Source organism: Sminthopsis crassicaudata, chromosome 4 (assembly GCF_048593235.1).
Source record: "Sminthopsis crassicaudata isolate SCR6 chromosome 4, ASM4859323v1, whole genome shotgun sequence".
Taxonomy (NCBI): Eukaryota; Metazoa; Chordata; class Mammalia; order Dasyuromorphia; family Dasyuridae; genus Sminthopsis; species Sminthopsis crassicaudata.
In genome coordinates, this window is record NC_133620.1 from 311,096,387 (window position 1) to 311,111,863 (window position 15,477).

Below are 15,477 nucleotides of genomic sequence, written 5' to 3' on the forward strand. Positions count from 1 at the left end.
GATATCTAAGCCTAGATGACAGAGAGAATGTAGAGTTCTCAACAGTAAGAGGAAAATTAGGAAGAAAGGAGGGTTTTGAGGAAAGATAAAGAGTTCAATATTGAACATGTTGAAATTTAAATGTCTACAGAACATCCAGTTCAAGATGTCCAATAGGCAGTTGGAAATGCAAGATTGGAGGTCAGAAGAGAGATAAGAGTTAGATAAACACATCTCAAGTATCATGTCCATGGAGATGAGTCTTATGGAATATCTATTCCAAGCAAGAGTGACCTGGATAAAGAAAAAGAAGACTAAGAAGGAGAGGTCAAATAGGTGAAAGAACCAGGAAAAGGCAGTATCAGGAAAATTTAGAGAGAAGTGAATATCAAGGTTAGAATATGACTCAGTATTGAAGACTACAGAAAAGTCAAGAAGGATAAAATTTGAGAAAAATGCATGATACTTGGCAATTTAGGGATCACTGGTAATTATAGAGAGAATGATTTCAGTTGAGTTCAGAAGCCAGAACACAGAGAATTAATAAGAAAGTGAGAGTAAAATAAGTGGAGGCACAACTTATAAATAATTTTCTAAAGACATCTAGCCACAAAGGATATAAAATAATATTTGGTGAAGACTGATTAATCATGAGAATTTTTTGAGATTTGAAAGAGATGGGCACATTTATAGGTAACAGAAAAGTAGTTAATAGAAAGGAAAAGATTGAAGATTAGTGACAATAGGAGTAATCTGGATGTAAAGGGGTTTTCATAGGTCAAGAAGAAGGGCCATATCTTCATCTGAGACAATGGAGAAGAAAGAGAGTGGTAGAAAACATTTGGGTTGTGTGAGATTAAGGGGAGGAAGAATTAAAGATTCAGTAAATGTCCTCAATTTTTTCAGTGATCCTTGATATAAAATACTAAGCTGAGATAGTTGGAGGAGGGGAGCTATAGATCCATTCAAATTTTTTTTCCTCAGTTATATGTAAAAATAATTTTTAACATTCATTTTTAAAACTTTAAAAAAAAGCAATTCAATATAGGTTACACATGTGTAGTCATGAAATACATTTCCATGATAGTTATGTTGTAAAAGAAAACATAGGGGAAAAGAACGCTCAAGAAAAAGAAAGTTTTGAAAAATGCTTCAATTTGTATTCAGACTACATCAATTCTTTCTGTAGGTATGGATAGAATTTTTTCATCATAAGTCCCTTAGAGATGTCTTGGATCATTGTGTTGCTAAGAATAGTTTTGTCATTCCCAACTGATCATTTTACAAATACCTCTGAGAGCATTCAGCTCACCATTTCTTATTGCACAATAGTATTCTATCATAATCCTCTTACTCTTGAGAACACTACTATTTTCTCTGTCTCTCTGTTTCCCTCTTACCTACAAATGTGCCCATGTATCCCAATTGCTAAATCTCAAACCCACCACAATTTGTAGAGCAATTCCCCAATTGATGGACATCTGCAAGGGGAGCAATAAAAAGTTTGAGGAACAAAGAAATGGTCTGGAAAAGACACTATGGTGAATGAGTTAGTGAATCAGTTTGAGAAGTATAAAAAAACTGCCTTTTTCAATTAGCACCAACTGAGATTATGTGTAAAAAAATTGTAACAGATTCAGCACAGTTTAATGATTTTGTCCAGCTTTGTTCAGCAAAATGTGAATAGGGACAAAAGCAGCAGAGGGTGAGAATATCTAAGTCTGGGCTTGGCAAGCAAGACTGGTGATAGAATAAAGAAGCAAAAACTCAGAAGAAAAGGATAGTGTGTAGAGCTGAACCGGCTCACCAAGTGGTCAAGATGGGGAAAGAGAGAAAGTATAAATAGTGCAGGAGTAATAGACTGAGAAAAAAACCTAAGAGCTAGAGGAATTGGAAGTCATGGTATGAACAAAGAATAGGATTAAGAATAAAAAGGTGATGGGAAAGATAGGGTGATAAACTGAGATAAAGGAATTTCAAAACTCATGGATATGTAAGGAAAGGACTCATAAGGGATGACAAAAGGCTTGCTAAAAAAACAAAAAAACAACAACAACAAAAAAAAACAACGACCCTAACATTTTCATTATTTGATCAAGTTCTTGAAATTTTGTGAAACCCAGTTATGCTGATTTTCAGATAAAAGATATGCAATTTACAATACATGTAACATATACGATATCAGCAATATAAAAATATTATATGCAATGAGGCTTTAGAGGTTTAAAATGTTTGCTTTAATAAATGGGTTTCTTTGGCCTGTTACATTTATCATTACTACCTTTGTTCCTCCACAGTTGCTGACAAGGCTGCCTACCTACAAAGTCTAAATTCTGCTGATCTTCTCAAAGCTCTGTGTTACCCTAGAGTAAAGGTTGGCAATGAATATGTCACCAAAGGCCAGACTGTGCAGCAGGTAAATTAGTTTCTTAGCTAGAGATTTAACTATCAAACAATCAACAAATACTTATTAGACCTCTATTAGATATTAGATTCTGGTCTTGAATACTTTACTAGTTGTATGACCCTGTGCAAATTACTTAATCCTATTTGTCTCAGTTTCCTTATCTACAGAATGATCTGGAGAAGTACTCAAATACATATCAGTATGGAGAAGTGGTCAAATATCTTTATCAGTCTAGTATCTTCACCAAGAAAACTCCAAATGGGGGTCTCTGAACTGAAAAATGGCTAAACAACTGAAAATATATCAGGCATTTTACTAAGTGGTGTAAAAGATGAAAGTGAGAACTGACAAACTGTTAGTGGTGATTACATGTACATGCACCCAATTCACTTGCATGTCATAGCATCACCTCCCTGATGTCATGGTTGTCTTTGAGATTGAAGGACAAACAACAACATTGATATATACAAAATAAATATCCCTTACAGTTCTCTAATAAAGACAGGAATTCTATGTTGACTGATTTATCTGTACTTCAGGTGGTCAATTCTGTGGGTGCCCTGGCTAAAGCTGTATATGAGAAGATGTTCCTGTGGATGGTCACTCGTATCAACCAGCAGTTGGACACCAAGCAACCCAGACAGTATTTCATTGGAGTCTTAGATATTGCTGGCTTTGAGATCTTTGATGTGAGTTAGTAACAATTTAGAAGTTTGTAGGTTCTAGAAATTGTTCTCCATGGTACCCTAAACTAAATTAGGGTTGAAAGAGGATAAAAAATCCCACTGTATGACACAGGTATTAGCCATATGTTTTAGTAGCAAATCTAATTCCAAATCTTGTCTGAGTAGAGGAAAGTTTAGCAAATAATTGGCTGAGACATATAAAATCTGAGAAGCCATCTGTCTTAGTGACATATCACAACCCTCCAAGCACTTTGGCATAAGAAATATAAGTAATCTAGAATGATTTCAGAAGAACGATTTCAATAGTACTTGTGATTTTTTTTTAAGAGAAGTGGTTAGTTGGTTCAAAGATGTCAAGAGTTGAAAGTGTAATCCAGGGAGGCAGATGGCATAACTAAGACAGCTATCACATTACTGAGGAACACTTCACTGGTAGTAATTGAGAAGGTAAGAGTAAAGTTCTCTAAATTGTTTGAATAAATGTTAATGGAAGTGTAAATAAGCAGTGGTAGAAAGTGAGTGATCATCATCAGAGGAATGTAAGAGTGTGAGAACTGCTGATTTTGTATCATCCAGAGAGAAATACAGTAGTGAATTATTTATAAAATTATATTTGTGTGACAAAAAAACAATATTATTTTGACTGTTTACTCTGCTGGGATACAGTTCAGCCACTATAATAGAGTTATGCCATCGTGTTTCACTTTAGGGATATTGGCTAAAAAATAAAAGCTATTTCATAATTCAAATATTATAGTAACACTTGCCTCATTTATGAAGATGATACTTATCAGAAAACTTTAGTTATCTAGAAAACAGAACATAGGATTGAGATCTGGAAAGGATCTGGACCAAACTCTTATTTTATTTTACAGATTTAAGAAACTGAGGTTTCCAGAGATTAAAAATGTTGATAAAATTATCTAGGAGATAATGGAAGGAGGAATGTCTCATAGTCCATATCCTAAAGTTCATATATAGAAGAATCTCTCATGCTCTTATTCCCATTTTATTTAAAAAATCAATAATAATAACTTTAGTTATCTGTTTCCAAACACATAGTGGATTAGAAGGATAGGTCTGATTTTAATAGACAGAAACAAGAGATGACAGCTGAGAGACTGATAGGGAGAAAAAATATTAAAAACAGGTGCAAGAACTCAAGAAGCACAGAAGTCTATAGATATTGAGCATAAATATAAACATCCTTGCATTTCTTTATAATTTTTTTTGTTTTATTTCTTTTTAAATTAAATTAAATTTATTTATTTCAAACTTAAATACAAAATAATTAAAGAAAAAAAAAACCAATTGTCATATGCATAGCAGAACATAGGGGTATTCAAAATACAAAGTTTCCATTTCAAGAAAGTATTTAATAAACACAACATATTATGTTCAGAGTTATCTATTTTTTCTTTGCTTCCTTCTAGGTTTTCTTTAGTTCTCTTGTTATGCAGTTTTTATTTTATTTTATTTTATTCTATTCTCTCTCCCTTCCTCTCTCCCTCTTCCAAGCAGAGATATATTTGTGTGTATGCATATATATGTATATATATGCACACAATACATATATATCTATCTTTGCATATTTCATTGGCATCACTGTATAGTTATGGTATCTTAGAACTAATATTGCCCATGATCTTTAATTCATGTTATAATTTATCTTCATAATGATGAATAAATTATCAGGAAGAGATTGGACTAAGTTTAGAATGATTTCTATCCCAAATAATTAAAATATCGTAAGTTTTGATCCTTAGGTTATATGGAAAATATTCCACTTGTGTGGAAAACATTCTCTAATGATACCATGTAAATTAGATACTTCTGTGTATCTCTTCACTTAGTTCAACAGCCTGGAGCAGCTGTGCATCAACTTCACCAATGAAAAACTGCAACAGTTTTTCAACCACCACATGTTCGTCCTGGAACAGGAAGAGTACAAGAAGGAAGGCATCGAGTGGGAGTTCATTGACTTTGGGATGGATCTGGCTGCCTGTATTGAGCTCATTGAGAAGGTGTGTTTGACCATTGATTAATTTGTAGGCTTAAGAGCCTTCCATTCAAAAGTTCAGTGGTCATTGAAAGAGAAATAAAATATCTTGGTACATGATGCTATTTTTAAAGATTTTCTTTTCCCCCCTCCTTCACAATTGAAATATAAATGAAAACAACAACAAAAATCTTTCCTCTAGTATTCCCTAGTTTTCAATATTACAAGCAAGATGTATATCTATACAGACAGATATACATATATATATTTTACATATTTATGCACATATCTATATTTGTATGCATGCTCATTTATATACACATATTTACACATGTATATACATATTTACATTTGTATGAATACACATTTATATATATATATATATATATACATATTTAAATTTGAACTATGCTTGTAATTGCCATAGTATAGGTAATTCCCGCTGAAGGAACTCTTACCAGAATCATATGAACCTACTGTATTTTAGAAAGTTATCTGCAGCCTTGAGAGATTGAATGATTTGTCCAGGATCCCACAGCATTGTGTGTAAGAGATCTGAATTAAATTCAAGTTTTTCTAATTCTCAGACTAGCTCTTCATCTTTTATACCATGGTTCTTCTTATATATAACATGGTTTTGAGGCCTGAGTGTGCCACTTGTTCTAGGTGACTTTAAGAAAGTTGTTTCTCTAAACTTCAATTTAGTTATTTTTAAACAGATTCTTACTTTCTATTTATGTATGTAAGTATATATGTGTGTGTATATGTATATATGTATATATATATATATATGCATACATATTATGAATGTGTATTCTAGGGGAAGCTAAGTGGCACAATGGATTCGGGAAGACCTGAATTCCAATCAAGCTATAAATATTTATTTGCTGTGTGAACTTGGGCAAGTCACTTAGCTTCTATTTATCTCAGTTCCTTCAGCTATAAAATGGAAGTAAGAATAGCAACTACTTACCAGGATTGTAAGGATCAAATGAGATAATAATTGTAAAATGCATAAGACAGTAGCTGCACATAGTCAGCACTTTATAAATGTTAGCACTTATTATTAGCTATTAGTGCAATCTTCATATACTTAAATATGTGTATGTGTGGGTAAATGGATGAATGAAATTGATGGATAGATAGGTAGATAGATAGACAAGAAGAAAGGAAGAAAGGAAGGAAGGAAGGAAGGAAGGAAGGAAGGAAGGAAGGAAGGAAGGAAGGAAGGAAGGAAGGAAGGAAGGAAGGAAGGAAGGAAGGAAGGAAGGAAGGAAGGAAGGAAGGAAGGAGGGGAGGGAAGGAAGGAAGGAAGGAAGGAGGGAAGGAAAGAAAGATAGGATTTTTTTTCTCTAAAAAGAGGCTTTATGGGATGGAATGTTCTGATCTTTTAGGGGGGTAGCTAAGAATATTTTTTGGTATTCTAGGTTACTTTTTAGTGGAAATTGGGAAATATGGACCTTGTATTATGAGGCCTTTCAATAAATTTTTAATAAGCATAGCAGATCCTTGCAACCTCACCCAAACATATCAAGAAAAAAGTAACTTTATTAATATCAATGGATTCACAATATTATTTCTATATATACATACCAAATCAGAGAATAATACATTTATTACTAGAAGGGACATTGAAGGTCAGAAGTCCAACAGATGAGAAAGGAAATTGAAGCACACAAAAGTTGGAGAGCTTTGTCAAAGGTACACACAGCATAGAAAAATCAGAAGTAGGATTTTAACACAGGCCTTTTCACAATGCAAGTGTAATGTTCTTAAGACTGTACCATGCTGTATTTTTCATCTCAACTTCAAATCAAACTACAATCATGTATCTATTGTCCTCCTTTCAGCCAATGGGCATTTTCTCCATCCTAGAAGAAGAGTGTATGTTCCCCAAGGCAACAGACACTTCTTTCAAGAACAAGCTGTATGAGCAGCATCTTGGCAAGTCCAACAACTTCCAGAAACCTAAGGTTGTCAAAGGAAAGGCTGAGGGCCACTTCTCCCTGGTGCACTATGCTGGCACTGTGGACTACAACATTACTGGTTGGCTGGACAAGAACAAGGACCCCCTGAATGAGACCGTGGTTGGATTGTACCAGAAATCCTCAATGAAAACTTTGGCCTTCCTCTTTTCTGGAGCAGCTGCTGCTGAAGCAGGTAAATACTATTATAATTTATATTTCTTTAAATTTTCATGATTTTAGCTACAACTGCCTAATAGAAAGAAGTACCCTTTAATTATATGCATTTTCTTTTCCCTCAGAGGCTAGTGGTGGAGGAAAGAAAGGTGGCAAGAAGAAGGGTTCATCTTTCCAGACTGTGTCAGCTCTTTTCAGGGTACAATTTTCACTTGCATTTTATAATGTTTCAAAAAAACTAAAAACTATCATATAGTTTGTAGAGAAAATAAACTCAATGAAAAGAGTATTTAGAGGACTAGAATATATGTTGTTATAGAGAAATATGTGTGGGTATATGTATTAAATATTTATCTATACATTGTCTAGCATGTGATAGAAGTTAACAAATTAATTTAATTGGCTGATTATATAGAAACATGGGATGCAGTGGAAGCTTGAAGAGAACTCAACAAATAAAGATAAAAATAGTAGGACTAATATATTTGATAAAGTATTGATACTTAAAATGAGTAGGATACCATGATTATATGGGGAAGGGAGGGCTTGGTCCAGATAGGAACAGATAGAGAAAATCAAAATAAAATAGAGAGAGAATTTTTCAGCAGTGAGAAATAAAAGATTGGAGATAGATGAAAAGCTGGGAATCAATAAGCAAACAAAGGTGATTATTTTCTTTATAATTCAATAGATATTTATTAAGCATCTAATATACATCCCTGTGTCCCAGGGACACAAAACTTTAAAAAATAGCATACTCCATACCCACAAAAAAATTTATATTTCACTAGAAAGTTGACATAGTGTTGAAATTAGGTGGTTGCAGAAATATTCAATGGTATATTAATATCTTACTTTAAGACCTGCAATGGGCCTTAAATATCACTGTTCTCTCATTTTTTCAAATTAGAGAACTGAAACCTAGAAAAATTCTTAGAAAAATAGAAATTATTTTTAAAATATGGTTGTGTAATTCTTAGGAAATTGGGGAAAGAGAAGGAAATTAGAGAATATAGCATTAATAGGATGAGATTTAGAGATCGAAGTCAATTTAGAGGCCACTAGTCTAATTCCCTCTTTACAGAAGAGAAAATTTGCATAAATGTATAAAGTGACTTGCTAAGTGGGGTCATAAAGGTTGTAAATGACAGAACAATTGTTGGAGTCACTTTGGATACAATTTTTGGATATTTTTCTTCCTATTAATGTCAAAAATCACAATAATTACCTGTGTTAACTGCAAAAGAATAAAATGATATATGAATTCCCATATATATATACTTCTCTTATGACCTCTTAGGAGAATTTAAACAAACTGATGACCAATTTGAGGAGCACTCACCCTCATTTTGTACGTTGTATCATTCCCAATGAAACCAAAACTCCTGGTAAGGAACTCTAGAATTAAAATTCACAGCTTGACTTTTAGCTTTTTATTTTGTGGTATGGTAACTTCATCAGTTTGATTCTTTTAGGTGCTATGGAACATGAACTTGTCCTTCACCAGCTGAGGTGTAATGGTGTGCTAGAAGGCATCAGAATATGCCGGAAGGGATTCCCAAGCAGAATCATCTATGCTGACTTCAAACAGAGGTCATTCTCTTTTCATTTTGAATTATTCTAAAGTATTTGGTACTTACCATTATAAAGGGTTACTGTAGCTTCAGAGGAGCTAGAGTTTTGACTATTTTGGGGACCTTTTGTTGTTGTTTGGGGCTTTTCTTGGCAAAGATATTAGAGTGGTTTTGGCATTTTCTTCTCTAGCTCATTTTAAACATGAGTAAACTGAGGCAAATGGGGTTAAGTAACTTGTCCATGGTCACACAGCCAGTAAGTGTATTTGAACTCAGTGAGAAAAGTCTTCTTGACTCCATGTCTGGTACTCTATCCATCATACTATTTAGGGTTCTCTTTTTGGTATATTTAGATAAGTTATTTCACTTGTAACTCTAGCTTTATATAGAAAAGAAACCTTGTAGCTTTATGATTTTATAGCAAAAGAGAGAAATCAATACAATATAATATAAGTAACAGATTTTTTAACTCTAGAGACCTAAGCTACTTTTTATATGTAACAAAAACCATGAATAGGAGAATACGATTGTGGTATATCCAAAACTATACTGCATAATATCTGCTCCATTTTTATAGTGGTCTGGGAAGAGAGGATCCATTAGTTAATGGTAGCAGTTTCATATATATACATATGTGTGTGTGTGTGTGTGTTTTTAACTTCAACAGATACAAAGTTTTAAATGCAAGTGCTATTCCTGAAGGACAATTCATTGATAGCAAGAAGGCTTCTGAGAAACTTCTTGGATCCATAGATATTGACCACACTCAATATAAATTTGGCCACACCAAGGTACTATGTTAATTCTATCTGTACCAGATCCAGTCAGTTTCTACTTTTTTGTAGAATGAAGTCAATGATCTTTAATGACTCTTTCATGTAGGTCTTCTTCAAAGCTGGTCTTCTGGGTCTCCTAGAGGAGATGAGAGATGACAAGCTGGCACAGCTTATTACCCGAACTCAAGCCATGTGTCGTGGTTTTCTAGCAAGAGTGGAGTACCAGAAGATGGTGGAAAGAAGGTAAATGAATTCATTTATTTAGCCCACTTGGCACAAGTGTCAAAATTGATCTGCTGTTCTATTTTTACATTGGACCTATTAACATTTTATTTTTAAAGTATATTTTATTGATTTTTTTATATCATCTAATTTTTTCCAAAAAACATATGCATTTTCATCATGTCACAGAGAATCCATCTTCTGCATCCAGTACAATGTCCGTTCCTTCATGAATGTCAAGCACTGGCCCTGGATGAAGCTGTATTTCAAAATCAAGCCTCTGCTCAAGAGTGCAGAAACAGAGAAGGAAATGGCCAACATGAAGGAAGAGTTTGAAAAAACTAAAGAAAACCTTGCAAAGGCAGAAGCAAAAAGGAAAGAGCTGGAAGAAAAAATGGTAGCTTTAATGCAAGAAAAAAATGATTTGCAGCTCCAAGTTCAATCTGTGAGTATTATATATCACTTTACTGAATCTTAGTCTTAACGAGAAATATTTGTTTTTTCAACTCAAAGATCTTTAAAAAAATAAATCTAATATTTCTTTTCATATTGCTACTTCTTAAATATTTAATTGTCAAATCTCCTGCAGTCATAAGTCAATGATTCTTCTCATACTCAATATCATTTGTTTCCTAAAAGAAAAAGTAGAAGTATTTTTATTCAGAAAGGTTTAACTATGATTCTCAGAGATAATATGATGTACTGGACAGAGTACTGGAGTTTAAGTCCATCACTTAACTCTCAAAGATTACTCTTCCACTGAATTTGATTTCTCTGGGCTACTATTTCTGAGGCAGCTAGGTGGCATTGTTGATAGAGCACTAGATCTAAAATTAGGAAAACCTGAGCTCAAATTCAACCTCAGACATTTGATAGCTTTATGACCTTGGGCATTAAATCTTTTAATTTCAGCCTGCTTCAATTTCTTCTTCTGGAAAATGTAGATAATAATTCTATCTACTTCTCAGGATTATTATGAGGATAAAATGAAATAATATTTGTAAAGTGCTTTGCAAGCACTTAATCTCAGTCTAAAGCTTGTATTTATAATTTTAATTTTTTGCAAAGGATTTTACATAAATGATCTCATTTCATTCTCTTTAAGGTAGATGCTATTTTTTTTTCCTGTTTTAGGCGGTTTGCTGATGTCACATAGCTGGTATGTTCTTGAAGCAGAATTTGATCCTAACTCAGTCTAGTTTCAAAATCATGGAGCAAATTCTTACTGTAGTTACCTCACAGGAGTGTTGTGAGGAAGGTACACTGTGAACCTTAAAGATCTATAAAAATGTTGATTTTTGTTATTATTGCCTACCTTCACAGAGGTTCTTGTGGGAATCATATGAGATAATGTATAGAAACATGTTCTATAACCAATAAAAAAACTAAACAAATACAAATTCAATCTCCCCCCTTTGTTTCACCTAGAGAAGAAAAACAATGTACTCTCTAAAAACTTACTATTAACAAGTCCTGATAAAAGATTATTGCTGATATTGATGAAGGGGGAAGATCTTGTTAATGAGTGAGTTCAAGGATGAGATAATTGTTTTGAGTCTAATAATAATGATTGTGATCATTATTTATATGGTGCTTTGAATACATCATCTTATTTGATCTTCATAACAATCCATCCCCTTCACTTTAGTTCTATGTAGACAGATTTCAGCATCCTTATGCTATTTGTCTCTTTATCCCTCTTCCCAAACCATTGTATCACATCAATCCTTGATGGTTCTATCTCTTCTCAATTATGTGCTACTTCCAGAAAAGACTCTCTAATGTCAATCTACTGTATCCCTTATTTGTATCTGTCATCTTGTCATCTGATACTTCCTTGTCCCTTTGCCTCACCCTAGAGAAACATATAGACATCTACACCATCTTAATGTCAAAGAGAGTTATGTTCTTATTTTCGGAAGATGAATATGAAACAAGGAGAAATATTGCTAATGATTAAATTTAAGAGCACTGAAATAAAATTATAGAATTTTAATAATTACTAATCTAAGTTCTCCATGAACAGGTCAGAGATGGATCATGTTTTGGAAATAATATGAGATTATATGTTTCTCTATGATTCCATTTCACAGCATTTTGCAATAAAGCAAATATTGACTCTGTAATAGAAGCTACAACTGACCTTTTCTTTCATACTGTATGATCGAGGTAAAATCAAGAGAACCAACAAATAGAAAATATGTTATTGGTATAATATAGAACATCAGAAAAGCCTCTCAAATATTTAATATCTTTTTCAGGAAGCAGATAGTTTGGCTGATGCTGAGGAGAGATGTGACCAGCTAATCAAAACTAAAATCCAACTTGAGGCTAAAATCAAAGAAGTGACTGAAAGAGCTGAGGATGAGGAAGAGATCAATGCTGAACTGACAGCCAAAAAAAGGAAACTGGAAGATGAATGTTCAGAACTCAAGAAAGACATTGATGATCTTGAACTGACACTAGCCAAAGTGGAAAAGGAGAAACATGCTACTGAGAACAAAGTACAAATAACACCCATGGGAATAGAATAATGTATAGTTGCATGTGGTATGTGTAAGTATGATACTAACTGCACAATAATACAAAAGCATTTTCCCTCACAAAGGTAAAAAACCTTACAGAGGAGATGGCTGGGCTGGATGAAACCATTGCTAAGCTCACCAAAGAGAAGAAAGCTCTCCAAGAGGCTCATCAGCAGACTCTGGATGACCTGCAGGCAGAGGAGGACAAAGTGAATACATTGACCAAAGCTAAAATCAAACTGGAACAACAAGTGGATGATGTAAGCTTAAAATTATAAAGAAAAAGCTGTCCTTTTTTGAGACAAACATTGTGGAAGCATGTTTATTGACAACTCAATATTAATCCATTATCTGTTCATCTTGATAAGTATTTTATGTTTTTCAGAATAAATTTCTAGGCAGAAAAGTGAGAAATGTATATTGAGAGAATATATAACTCAGTCTTCTACCCAGAGTTTTTTTTTAACTTCCTTATTGGGTGGCTAATCAGAGCCAAAAAAGATGAAGTAACTTGATTAGAGATATAGTCAAGCCATTTGAAGAGCCTGGACCAGGTACTCCTTTCATCGCACATCCAATAGTGATAGACATTAGGAAAAATCTACAGACAAAACAAAATAAATACTCACCCATGAGGAATTTTTACTATTACAGAAGAAGGAAAGTATATGATCAAATGTTAATTGTGATAAACAAAGTTATTAGAACCAATAGAAGTTAAAGAAGAAAGGATTATTGGTTTGTTGTAGTCACAAAGGAGTGGGTCCTATCAATTATCCCTTTATAATATCTCTTTCTAGTGAATTCCTTCTCTTTACCGTGCAGTTGTTGCTATCCTAGTGGAGGAATTCATTATCTCTTGCTTGGACTATTGTAAGAGTTCCTATTAGTCTTACTATTTCTAGTGTCTCTCCTCTCCAATTGACCTGCCAAAATAATTTTTCTAAGGGACAGAACTGACCATGTCACTCCTCTGGTTAAAAATCTTGGATGGCTTCCCATTACCTATCAGACAAAATACAAAGTCCTAACCCTGACATGAAGGATCTCTGTCATATGACTCCACAGCTATCCTTATTTCATATGATTCCCCTTTCTGTAATCCGTAGTTCAAACTTCCCCAACCTTAAGACTTCACCTTAAGCCTCTCCATAGTAATTACACCTGAATTAACCATCCCTCATTTTCTTGAATTCACTTCTTTCAGAATATTTGTCCTTTAGGTTCAATTCAGATGCCACTTCCTCCATGAAACCTTCTATGATCATCACTCTTATCTCATTTTTAGTGCTTTCTCCCTCTTTCATTTTATTGAGGATGTATCTGTGTACCAAGCATAACCCAGATCCCATGAATAGTCCTTGTAGTCAGAAGGCCTATTTTGTTTTTGGCCTTCTATCTTCAATATGTACATTAGTGCCCTGGATATAATGAATATTTAATCTTTTTTTTAATTGTGGAATTGAAGAGATATTGAGCAGGTAAGGTGAGAGATAGTATAAGTAAAGATTCCCTAGAAGTTGATGACTGAGGGCCAAAAAAAAAAAAAAAAAAAAAAAAAAAGAACAACCAAGAAAGAGGAAAAGATAACCTTGGAACTTCTAGACTAAGGTACTTACTGAGTAGGTTAGAGAACTTGGGGATTAGAAGAATGGGATTATTAGCAGAAATTGCCATGTATTAATTAAATTATTTATCATTAGCTTGAAGGGTCTTTGGAGCAAGAAAAGAAAATTCGCATGGATCTGGAGAGAGCAAAGAGAAAACTTGAAGGAGATTTAAAATTGGCCCAGGAATCCATCATGGATGTAGAAAATGACAAACAGCAGCTTGATGAAAAGTTTAAAAAGTAAGTAGTTGAGGAACACAGTTTCTTGTGGAAGAAGAAGGGAGGAAATAATCTTTTGAAACTTTAACTACAAATACAAAATACAAAACATGCATTGCTTTTCTAAAAGGAAAGAGTTTGAAATGAGCAACCTGCAAAGCAAAATTGAAGATGAACAAGCTTTGGGTATGCAGTTGCAGAAGAAGATCAAAGAGTTGCAGGTAAAATCAGCACTTCTTTGGTTTCCAGACACCACAGAAACATTCATTATCAGTAAAGGGCTAATAAATGTGTTTTTTACTTATTGTCAGGCCCGCATTGAAGAACTGGAGGAGGAAATCGAGGCAGAACGCGCCTCACGGGCAAAAGCTGAGAAGCAGAGATCTGATCTCTCCAGGGAACTTGAGGAGATCAGTGAGCGCCTGGAAGAAGCTGGAGGAGCGACTTCAGCTCAGATTGAGATGAACAAGAAACGAGAGGCTGAATTCCAGAAGATGCGCAGGGACCTTGAAGAGGCTACCCTGCAGCATGAAGCCACAGCTGCCACTCTGCGCAAGAAGCACGCAGACAGTGTTGCTGAGCTTGGAGAACAGATTGATAACCTGCAGAGGGTCAAACAAAAACTAGAGAAGGAGAAGAGTGAATTGAAAATGGAGATCGATGATCTTGCCAGCAATATGGAGACTGTATCCAAAGCTAAAGTAGGTCCCTGAATTTAATTTAAGCAGAATAAATAATGCAAGTTTCCACAGTAGCTGAAGTTCTATAATTAAAAATCATTCCTTTGGGGATGAACAATAACATCAGCCTTGGGGAAAAGTAACATTTTATAATGTATTTGCTTATCTTTTTCCTGACAGGAAGAGTTTAGCTATTTGTTAGAGCAAAGGAGACACTGGGCAAATCACAGCAATTCTCTGGGCCTCAGTTCCCTTATCTGTAAAATGAAGAATTTGGCTGAGCTTCTTCCCAATCTCATTTCCAACAAAACTTTTGAAATACAACTCTACTCATTTAAAATCTACTATTTATATTTACATGCTAATAATAAATTACATGTTATGGAATTTTAAAGCTTTAAAGGATTTTTTTATGATTGTTTCTTTGATCTTCAGAACTCCTGTGTGAGAGATGAAAGGACTATTGTCATTTCTGTTTTTCATATAAGAAAACCAAAAACAATGAGAAATGAGTTAGTGAAAGAACTGTGGGAGAATCCAGCCTCAGACATGTGCTAAATGTATGACCTTGGACAAGTCATTTAACCCCATTGCTTTCAGACAGAAAGAACCTTGCTTTGTTCTCTTATTTCCTGGTTATTAAGTTTAGCTCTCTTTCCC

The 15,477-nt window shown here is 34.1% G+C and overlaps 1 protein-coding gene across 1 annotated transcript in view; it reads left to right on the forward strand.

Annotated features, from left to right (window-relative positions):
- LOC141566919 (myosin-1) overlaps positions 1-15,477 on the forward strand; it is a 35,070-nt gene that overhangs the window by 9,758 nt on the left and 9,835 nt on the right. The window contains exons 13-27 of the mRNA XM_074312069.1: positions 2,277-2,395; positions 2,926-3,075; positions 4,926-5,096; positions 6,922-7,231; positions 7,338-7,411; positions 8,513-8,600; positions 8,688-8,805; positions 9,454-9,577; positions 9,669-9,805; positions 9,974-10,229; positions 12,046-12,288; positions 12,393-12,569; positions 14,013-14,158; positions 14,268-14,358; positions 14,449-14,838. Coding sequence (XP_074168170.1) covers positions 2,277-2,395; positions 2,926-3,075; positions 4,926-5,096; positions 6,922-7,231; positions 7,338-7,411; positions 8,513-8,600; positions 8,688-8,805; positions 9,454-9,577; positions 9,669-9,805; positions 9,974-10,229; positions 12,046-12,288; positions 12,393-12,569; positions 14,013-14,158; positions 14,268-14,358; positions 14,449-14,838 — 2,594 coding nt within the window. The remainder of the gene's footprint in view (positions 1-2,276; positions 2,396-2,925; positions 3,076-4,925; positions 5,097-6,921; positions 7,232-7,337; positions 7,412-8,512; positions 8,601-8,687; positions 8,806-9,453; positions 9,578-9,668; positions 9,806-9,973; positions 10,230-12,045; positions 12,289-12,392; positions 12,570-14,012; positions 14,159-14,267; positions 14,359-14,448; positions 14,839-15,477) is intronic.